Source organism: Melanotaenia boesemani, chromosome 24 (genome assembly GCF_017639745.1).
Source record: "Melanotaenia boesemani isolate fMelBoe1 chromosome 24, fMelBoe1.pri, whole genome shotgun sequence".
NCBI lineage: Eukaryota > Metazoa > Chordata > Actinopteri > Atheriniformes > Melanotaeniidae > Melanotaenia > Melanotaenia boesemani.
The window spans coordinates 22029666-22040957 of record NC_055705.1 but is presented as its reverse complement, the minus strand read 5'-3'; the positions used below and the strand labels follow the sequence as shown (position 1 = coordinate 22040957).

Genomic DNA, 11292 nt, shown 5'->3' with positions numbered 1-11292 from the left:
AAGCGTTATATATTGGTACAGACCATTTACCATTTACTGTAATGTAATTTAATATTTACCAAATGTTACTCTAGATCCCATTTTTAAGAATCTGCTTGTGTTTTATTTTAATGCAGGGTCGTTTTATGGTTATCCACCACAGCAGGTTAGCATTTCTTGAGATTTTTTTTCAATGAATTATTGTTTGCCAACTTATTACTTAAAGTAATTGTATATTTACATTGGCAGTCCTACTAACTAGGCCTACATTATATTTTATTTCCTTGCTAGTGCAATGACTCCACTGGACATTGTTGGTGTGTGAACAAAATGGGAAGGGAAAGACCAGGAACCAGAACTCCACCTGGTACACAACCTGTGGATTGCGACAAAGAAAGTAAGGTCTTAAACTTGTACAATATGTGATGCAAAATTTCCATTTCTACAATACCAGGTCATAGTTAAGAGATGGCAACGTCTTTCATATCAGTATGTTAACAAAAACCTCATGTACATGTTAGCAGGCTAGAGTTAGCATTTAGCTGCATCTATATATTAGAATTTTGAAGCTTATAACTACTAGAAGAGGTGGTGAAACTGACACCTGACAATTTTTTAAACAACATATAGATTCACATTTAGGAAATTTTATTCAGGTTTTATTTTATTAGCAAACACTGGTCTCTAAGCTTATGTCAGTGGCCTATCTTTAAGGCATTAGTCTCAAGTTAAGCAAAGCTAGTGTCTATAAGACTAATTCAAACTGGTGTCTTAGCAAGGTTGGTGGCCTCTCTCTATGAGACATGAAGCCAAGCTAGTATCTATAAAATTAGTTAGCTTAGACTTGTGTCTAAGCTAATGTTGGTAGCCTGTTCATGAGACATCAATCTTAAATTAAGCTAAGCTACCGTTGAGACTCACGGATTTGAGTGGCTTCACATGCTCTCCCGCTAAATTTGTCATGCTGAAATATACATGAAGAGCAATGCCGGCTAATCGGGAGGTTCCGGAGGATTCGAAGCATTACTCTTGGGCCGGTGTCCCGGTGAAACAAAGAAAATAAATAAATACATATGTGGGTAAGTATCTAAGTAAGTAAGGATCTAAGTATCTGAGAAGAAAAAACAGTAGTGATGTACAAATCAGTAGTAAAATATCTATTCCTCCTATTACAACATTTATATAACTAAACTTTCAGGATAGGTAGGAACTACTTTCTCTTCCGCCTGCCAGCATATGCGATACAAGATGCACCGTTGGGTCGCGGCAGCGCGTGGTTCATTAAGCGCTCAGTGATCAGTCCAACATGCAGGGATGAATGGAGATATATCAGCTTCACAAACAGAAACGATGCAGTTTGATGTGTGTGAAGACCACAAACCTCCTTAAATGTCTAAGAAGCCGTCGTTACAGAATCAAAGGTGATGAGGTGAACTAAAGAGTAGAGGTGGAGGAGGACAGGTGCAGCTAGGACGGAGACAGATGTCTGTGTCTTGGTGCTGCAAGCAGGTACTATCAGGGGGAGAAAATGTGCAGCAGTGACTGTCGCTGGTTTTTAGGAAAGTCATTTACGTCTGCTGCTGCTGGCTTAAGTTTCTGTGTTGATGTTTAAACAACAGAAGCTCCCTGCAATCCTAAAACTAAGGCTTCATGTTTTGTTCAAATGTGCAGTAATAAATATCAGCCACTCTGTAAACAGTGCGACGTCAGTGAGACTGGTCCATAGAAAATGAACGGATGGACGGACGGACGGACGGATGGATCAGAAAGCTGTCCAGCCTGCATCTTATAAGATACGGAGTAGAACAAGTTTACAGTAAGACAGGAGGGACGATACAAAACATGACTCGTGTTTGTTGGTGTATCCTAGCAAACGGCTTAGTGCATAACAATCATATATACTTAACCTTTCAGCACCACTTTAACATTATAGCATCAGTGTTGTCAAAGATGAACATTATGAACCACATGGTCCTCAGTTTCAGACCCAGCAGCAGCAGCAGGTCCATCATCCCGTCCAGATGAGTCGGAAGTTCTTCAGTTTACAACTCATCTGAAGCTGGTTAAAAGAAAATGTCATGATCACATTAAGTTTTATTCTATGTATGTTCTGCTACATGCAGGTTCAGATTATCTTGTATCTATCTAGTCTATATGGGGTCTGTCCTCCTTGTAGCAGAGAGTAAAGCTTGTTACTCTGGAAGAAGCGAGAAGTTTGTTCTTGTTCTCGGCCGCAAGAACAAGACAAACGTTTGTACTGGTCCGATCATTTCCTCCTCCACAAGAAGCTTCGTCCACAACGGGTGGGATTACTGCAGGGGGGTGTCTGTGTTTGTATGTGCAATAAACATCTGACCTGGTGATTTCATATTTAAAAAGAAACTATGTCCATATCGAGCGGGTATGAGCATGCAGCTGTGTCTGTGTCTTTATTTTCCATGTGCTGTATTCACTTTCATACTTTCCCACCACCTCGATCATCTGTTAATTAAGGCCTGAAAAAGACCACAAGCCAGTCCGACAAGGCACACAGATCTACAGACATTATTAATGTTGTGAAATTCAGTGAAGTGTCACTTCCTTAGTGTGGTTGAGTTGTTTCCTGTTTTATTTTGAAGTTTCTGTTGGTACTTTGATAAACGTTTTAAAATTTGTAAAGCTTTTTTTTACATTTTGTTACTCCTGAGTGCTGTATTTTATGATTAAACTGGCACAAAATGACACAATGGTCCACAAGACACAAGTCCAAGTTAGCTTGGACTTGTGTCTAAGCTAACAGTGACCTGTCAGTGACCAGCGACTTGTTTATAGGACATTAATCTTAAATTAGCTCAAGCTAAGGTTTCTCTGGTCTTTGATAACAGTGTGAGCAGTGTTTACGTCCTCATCTAACTTCAAAGCAAATATGTTAAAGAAATACTAAAACGGGATTTTGTAGGAGAAATTGTTTGAGCTTGCTACAAGTTTTTACTAAGGGCTTGTCCGATCTGCACAGGTCGTTTCTACATGCGTCTGGATACCGTCCGTGATGGCCTCCACTCCTTACCTATAACCAGGGCATGGCAAGAAGTAGGTGACAGGGTGGATGCTGCTTTCTTCTACTCCGACAAGATGTACTTGATTAAGGTACGCCTTACAAGAAAATATTATCTCAATTTTTTCATTAAAGTTTCAATGGGAAAAAAGGAAATTAAATCTCCTCTCCCTTACCAAACATTTGCAGGGTGAACAGGTTTACATCTATCTGGTAGATTCCAATTTCACCCTCATTGGCGACCGTCCTCGAAGCTTGAAATCTGAGCTGGGCATTGAGGGACCTGTGGATGCGGCTTTTCACTGTTTTAATGACCACTTGGTTCATATAATCCAAGGTAACCTTTTTAAAGTCTAATCTTAAAAACAAAAGATATAAAAACCTGCTTTTGAATGTTGGATGTTTGCTTATGAGTGATTTCCAGATTTCTTGACAAGTTTTTCTTCCAACAGGAAACAGAATGAGAGACATTAACCTTATTGCCACGCCCAGGTTCATCATGAAAGATCGGACTTTGCCGTTGTCCGATATTGATGCTGGTCTGTGCGATTCAGATGGTGTTAAACTATTTAAGGGCTCAGACTATTACCACTTCCGTAATGTTGAATTATTGGCTAGGGCAAAAATTGCTCCTGAGCCGAAGAAGATCACCTCAGCAATGTTGGGTTGTGAGGATTAAGAATTGGAATAAAGATTTCACAGCACCTTACAATCAATACATTCTATATAACCAACGACTGCAGCCCAGCTGTGTCAGTGTGGAGCAAATAAACACCTGGATGAGAGAGAATTTTCTAAAACTAAATGAAGATAAAACTGAGATTATTCTGTTTGGTAGCAAAGAGAAGAGGGTCAGCATTGGAACAAAACCTGGAGACTCGGGCTCTTAAAACTACTGACCAAGTTGGTAACCTGGGAGTGTTGATAGACTCAGACCTGACTTTCAGCAGCCACATCAAAGCTTCACTAAGAAGCTTTTTACCAGCTCAGAAACATCAACAGAATTAAAAGTTTAGTCTCCCAGAAAGACCAAGAGAAATTCCTCCATGCATTCATCTCCAGTAGGCTGGATTACTGTAATGGTCTTTTAACAGGACTTCCTAAAAAGAGCATTAAACATCTGCAGCTCATCCAGAACGCTGCTGCTAGAGTTTTAACCAGGACTAAGAGATCTAAACACATCACACCAGTTTTAAAATCTTTACACTGGTTTCCAGTCAGTCACAGAATAGATTTTAAAACCCTTCTGATTGTTTACAAATCCCAGAATGGTTTAGATCCAGAATACATCTGTGATATGTTCAGAGAATATAAACCTAGCAGAGCTCTTAGATCCAAAGACTCTGGTCAACTAGTCCAGACCAGAGTCCAGACTAAACATGGAGAAGCAGCATTTAGCTGTTATGCTGCAAACAAGTGGAACAAACTGCCAGTGAAGATTAAACTTTCACCAAATGGAGACACTTTTAAATCCAGGTTACAAACATTTCTGTTCTCATGCTTTTAATCATTTTAATTTATGTTATGATTTTATTATGATTTTTGCTATTTGTACCTTTTATGCTTTCTTGCACCATGTGTGATGATTTAAATGTTTTATGTAAAGCACTTTGAATTGTCTTGTACATGAAATGTGCTGTACACATAAACGTTCCTTGCCTTTTCTCTGGTGAATTAAAAAGTACAGTAAAACCCAATGGAGTGCAAGTTTTTTTTCTAGCTTTACCATAAATACTGTTTCACCATAAACTCTATCCTCTTTATTTCCAGTTTGCAGGTGTTATTTCAGAGTTTAGCCTCTAGAGGACCCACTGCACAAAAGAAAGGGTTAGACCAGACATTCATTGTTAACCAAAGCTGCTTCAGTCTCGATTAGACTATTTAATGTACTCACCACCAAAAACATTGAGTAAATAGTCTACTGTGACCCTGATTTTGCTGCAGTCATGTAGCCTCATTTCAAAATCTGTCATACTATCCTAGTTTTATACCCAACTTCTTTGTTGGTTTCCCCAACTTGCAAACAACAAATACGTTGCCACTGTTTAGAATATATTTCGTTTCATCATGACACAGACTATATCATCTTTAAACAGTTCTGAGTTACTGGGTATAAAATTATACACAGCCCAATAGACCTTGGTTAGGTTAAATGCTATCCAAGGGTTGATATGAACCTTTTCTTGATGATTCCCATTTTTTTCTGCCTTCAAAATCAAGATATTTTTCACTGTGAGAGAGTTAATTCGCCTGGAACACAGTAGAAAATGTAAATAGTTATCTCCTTCTAGAAGACAACGGCATTACTTTCAGTGAGAACCAGAGAATAGCAGCCCAGTTCATCCAGGAATGAGTAATGTCTGACGAGAAACTGAGCAACAGAAGAAGCTAAAAGAATTTAACCTGAACAGTTTTCCTGATGTTTTAATAGAGGTGTTATGCAGATAAATATCTCAGAAAGCCATCGGCCGATATTGATGATGGTCACCTCTATCGATGGTGAGAGTCAGGAGGATCCAGGGGTATCCCCCACATTCACACCTTAGAAACATCATGAGGGTCCAGAAGAAAGTGAAGCCCACGATAGTCAGTAGCTGCGTTTCTATTAAAGTAATTCGCAAAATAAAAGCAATATTTCTAAAATTTCAACAAAGTGCAATTGCGATTTGCAGGTGTTTCCTTTGAATGGTGTTTAGCGCATTAGCCGTTGTTCTTGTAAAATTTCATCCCGCCAGTCTCCACTTAGAGGTGGAAGGAGTTTTCTAATTCTTTGTAAAACTCTTGCATTTCGCTGTTGTTTGCTATCAACGATGGCAGTTATGTTTTTTCTTTGTTTGTAAAAGGATTTCCGTCTCCTCCTGCATCTACTCATCTTTATTTGATATGAACTGGTCACGTTACCCCTTACATCATGTCCAGGTACGTGTAAATGCAAAAAGCTGTTTCCATTATACTTTTGTGATTTACTTTTATATTGACACGCCTGAAAAACCACCTCATGAGAGCCTAAAAACTTTTTAGAGATATTTGAGAGGTTTTTTGAAATGCAGGTGTTTCCATTACTGGTTTTTTATTGTGATATTTAGGTTTTTAAGCAGTTCAAGGGGTAATGGAAACGCACCTTATGATAACAGTGAATACTAGGGATCGACATTCGAATAAATTGTCTTAATTGATCATCGGGAGTTAATGATCAATTTTCTAATGATCATTAATATTTTTATGTTACAATTCAGTATTTATAGGCTATATTAAAATGCAGTGAAAGTTGAAAAACAGCATTGATCTTTATTGCAAGATCAACAGGATTTATTCAGTGGTTATACTTGAAAATATGAGCTCTTAAGCAGCAGATGCTGATAAACAAAACTGACCTTCTTCTTGTCTCCAAATTATTATTAATATATAAGAAACAATCATGTTAAACAATAACTTAACCAAGAATTTAATAATTTGGTCTGACAGGTTTTGTCAAATGTAACATAAAACTATTTAAACAAAAAAAAAAAAAAAAAAAAAGGGCGAAGTTGAGAAAGAAGTCGAGAGAGAGATCAGCGTACCGAACACTGAATTAGGCTCATTAACTAAGTTTCATAAAAAAAAATGACCACTAACTAACATACAACCAGTTTACTGATTTTTGCTGAGAAAGATGAACATGTAAACATGCTCAGGGGTCAGACGTGAACGCAGCCTGGTCACCGTCAGTCCAGCCGCTCTAAGGGGACTGACGTCGTCGTGATATGCAGGTACCTCCATACCGAGTTGATGCTAGGTCGAGATCGAGAGCAGGATGTGCCGCCACTAACCAGGGTCGGTTGTGCGTTGTTCAAGTGGTACATCATTTGCGTCGTGGACGAGTTGTACTTATACACAGCTTTGCAGTGTTGGCAGTGAACCGAGTCAGTTTTTAAAATCAAAGTGGTCCCACGCTGCACTTCGCCATGACCGCTTCATCGTTAGGCTACTTTTGAAATACACAGAAACTCGCAGGTATCTGAGGAAACATTGCCCTGTGTGGTAAAGTGTTTAATTACTGCCACATAGCAAAATTCACTAATGCACTAGTTTTATCAAAAAAAAAAAAAAAAAAAAAAGTCAGACGCAATTCTTAATAATTATGCCCATCCCTAGTGAATACGTCACTATAAAACCTCCATCTCCATGAAAACTAGCAGGACCTTCATGATTCATTTCAAACAAAGGCAGTCATAGGAGAACACAGCAGAGTTTTTAGAGCTGGAATCAAACTTTTCACCACAAAACAGCAAAAGTGTTTCTGTCCCGATGATGAGACTCTAGTCAAGAAGAGGTTACAGTAAAACTATGGCAAAAGAAAACATACAGAGAAACAGAGAATCTTTCTGGGTGATTTTTAATCACCGTTTTCTTCTTGTGGTCATTACGTACTGGTTGGGTTCATACATGAGGGCTGTACAGTAGATCAGTTAGGAAGTTTACAGCTTCAGTATTTTGGACCAGCTCTTATTTCATCTCTGTAGACCTGTACAGAGTTCACACCTCTGGCAAAGCTCACCCAGTTTGACTGTCAATCTCTGACACTAGCTTCTTCCATTGATGCAGAGACTCATTCTCAACCCAAAGTGAGCAATCCACCGTTTTCCGACTAATGACTGTGGCCTAGACTCGAAGAGGCTGATTCAGATTTGGTTAACATTTAGAGATCTCAGCTTGGAAAAGAAACAATTATTTTAAAGATATAGAGTTGCTAATTGCTACGAATGGACCCCTCAGAGACAGAAGGATGATTAACAAGGTTCAGTGATAGAAAGGAACTGGAGGAATGATCCTACGACTGGGAGAAGCAACGGAGGAGATAACAGAACATCCTGGAGACATTAAACCGAGAAAGAAGAAAGAAAGAGGATCGGTCCAGTAGTGATGTAATGATAAGGTCCAACAGGGAATATGTGTGTGGTGCTGCAGAATACACTGCAGGGTGAGTGGATTGGATACAGGTGTGAATGATTAGTGATCCAGAGTGGAACCTGGTGTGGGTGTAACACTAATCTTTCCTGTCATTGTTTATGCTTTTTGACCATCAAACCTAATAAATTCCTGATGTCCTTGTTATTTTTGTCCTGGTCTCATTATTACAATAAACAGTGGTTTAGTAACTGTCTGTGCCCATTTTGGACCATATAGGCACAATCCAGCCTGCAAGAGTCCAGAGGTCGGGGCAGCATTATCAGGCATTCAGGGCCTTTTCACTCCATGGAGAGTTTTTGTTCAGATAAAATCCCTGGGACTTTCAGTGTGCATAAAAGAAGTGCTGGGCTCAGCATGGCTTTGTAGGAGAGGCCATGAGGATTCACACACACACACAGTCATCATACATGCATGGCAGATAGTACAAACTGTTGTCATCAAACATGCAAAATGCATCAACTGATGGACCTGTTGTGCTAAAACATTCTCTTCAATCATTGATCTGATGTTGTTGTCTGCAATAAATATCTCTTAGCAGCTTTAGTGTGTTTTTCATTAGTTAATTTTGTTTTTATCAGACGGAGTCCCAGTAGGGACAAAATTTCATATCAAATTTTAAAAATGATTTAAAAAAAGTGCTTTGTCTGTTCAGCTTTTTCTTTTTTGTCAACCTGACATTTCATTTTCACGTAGAACTGACAAAAGAAAATAAAGACTTTAAATGCTGACCAAATAGAAACAGAAACTTTTTAAATACATGTTTTGGGAATTCTGTAAATGTGAACCATTTCAATATCACATTACAACATAATTACACAAGGATCAAACAAGTTTCTATGCACAGTCCACGAATTATCTGACCAGTATCAGCGATATTTTATTTATGTTGGAAAACTGTAGACTTTAGGGTAGACATTGTGGTAGTACTTAGCCTAAATTTTTAGCTATCATTTAATCTCTTATTCAAAGGTGATACAAAAGTTTAACAAAATTAGCCTAAAAGTTTCTGAGCTTATAATAATTATAGTTGTATGTAATAAATGTATTAACTGTATGTATGTATACAACTGACAATAATAATCTCAAAATTACTTAAGTGAATTTGGCAAGACAATTTGGTTAGTGGGACAATTTTCCTGTCTCTTAATTTAATTGTATTAAACAATAGACTATATATAAAAGATGGACGGAGCCTCCGTGACATCACCCGTAGAGTTGAAGCTCATTGGGCGGTTCCCACTGTCACCCTCTTGGCAGCGTCACGCATGTCATCATTCCCGGAAAATCCAAATATGAGCAAAGAGGTGGAGCTGAGATGGGCACTGTGACGGTGGGGGTTGATGATTGACACCCATCAAACTCCCAGCTGCCTGTAGCTAAGAGCTAACCAAGCCAAACCGGAGCTAACGGTAGCTAACCAGCTAACAGAGGTAGGCGGGCTAAAGCTAAGGCACACTGTTAGCCGGCTTTCTGCTGTGAAGTTGGTCTTTTTAACATGAGAGTCTATGGGGATTTGCTCTATTTTGGAGCAAACCCCTAGTGGATGAGGGAAGAACTGCAATTTTTGCAATTTCTTGCATTTTTCGCATAGGCTTCACATTTTAGCACCGGAGATTTCCGCTTGTTTTAAACAGTTGTTTAAACGTATGTATTGATGAACATTTTGCAACTGTTGTGCAAACTAACTCCATACACTGTAATGATGTGGTATATTGTGTTGATTCTAACAGTCAGTGTGTTAAACATGCCAGTTCCTCTGAGTTCATGAGGTTTTTGCCTTATCTGGAACAAATTAATATTGAAGGGCAATGATATTGTTGTGCTTTTGGACCTCTGATGGGAGCTATACTTCTCCTTCTGACTTGTGCGTGCGTGGGAAAGACTTCACACAACAAGGAATGTCCGTTTTGGCTACTTTACTGAACGCAGATGGTAAGTACAGACATTTGGCATCTACTTTAGTGTCTGTGTTGCTGAAGTGTTGAATTGTGGTCTCTAGCTCGGCATGGAACAGTAAGCTGATCTGTCCATGCACCAAGCCGTGAGCACCGTTTTACATCCAACTAGAACACACAAAAAAAAACTACTTCCGTGTGGGAACCTCGCTAACTCATGCATATGAATGCTGCTCCTGCTAACCAATCCAAACGCTATACTGGATAACGCACAGAACAGGGGAGGGTCAAACTTAGCTGCTGTGATCTGCCTTACAATATGCTAAAGTGCTAACATGCTAATGTTACCATTTGACGCTAGATTTTGTTTACTTTATGATTTTCTTCCTCTTAGCTCATCTAGATGCATTCTGTTTCTGAACCTTTCTGATGCAGCAGATGCAAGTAGTTCCTCTGCGATAGGGACTTTAAGAACTCCCCCACAGACACTGACATACTCACAAACCAGTCGCTGGATAATCAGTGTCTCTTCCTGCATATTGCAGGTCTCCACCTCTTTATTTACAGAGAATCCTCTCTCCACTGTTGCTTGTCTGTGGAAAAGAAGTAGTTGTTTCTGGTAAAACTTCCATAGCTCCTGATAGCGTTGGGTCAGCACACCTTAGAGAAATGCATCCAGCAAACACTAGCTTGAGGACAGATTTTGTGTATGAAGTCAGACAGAATTGTACAAACATTGAAATAAATTGCAACATAAACTGTCCAGTGCGAGGACATAATTACCTTCATTAACTCAGCCAATTCTGTGGCTAAAAATGGCATCACTGGTTCATCAGTTTGATATCTTGTCAAGCATGGAATGAATGTCCTGATGATAGCGATGTAGAAATGAAGCCTTGCCAGGATGAGGGGGTCTTTCTGAGCTGCTTCAAGGGTGTCAAAAGATCCTGGATTTGGTAGCTTCCTCATTCTGACTGCAGCCAGGTACATAGTCAGAGATGACCACACCTCTAGGTCTCTCTCGGCTACTGGTAAGTTTTCAAGTCATCGGTTGCTACAGAATGCAAGTGGAAATTTAGCAGATTTTGTCAAAGCAGCAAAGTCCTCTCTCCTTTCTGGCACATTATGGAAGAGAACATGCATGACTTTCAAACCTTCTCTAGCTGCCACAAGGAGAAACCACATTTGCAGGCATTATATGGGGTGTGGAGGCCACAGCTCCTCACCACAATCAACTCACACTGCTCACGCTGTTCTTCTTGAAGCAGTTCTGGAAACTTCTAGTTTACACTGGGTCCATCCATGGAGACTGAAAACAGCAAAAATCCAGCTGCTGAGTGCATTCCTGATGAAAAAGTTAGTTTCATTTATCAAACATATAGGCTAGATATTACTAGTAAAATTTATCATAATTAATACTTAAAACGGAAAGCC

At 39.2% G+C, this 11292-nt stretch overlaps 1 protein-coding gene across 1 annotated transcript; it reads left to right on the top strand.

Annotated features, from left to right (window-relative positions):
• Positions 1 to 54: 54 nt before the first annotated feature.
• Positions 55 to 3725, top strand: LOC121635417 (hemopexin-like). The gene is made up of 5 exons (XM_041978546.1): positions 55 to 145; positions 271 to 376; positions 2975 to 3105; positions 3203 to 3350; positions 3466 to 3725. Exons 2-5 carry the CDS (start codon positions 310 to 312, stop codon positions 3690 to 3692), a joined length of 573 nt encoding a protein of 190 aa, XP_041834480.1. The 5' UTR covers positions 55 to 145; positions 271 to 309; the 3' UTR covers positions 3693 to 3725.
• The last annotated feature ends 7567 nt before the right edge of the window (positions 3726 to 11292 follow it).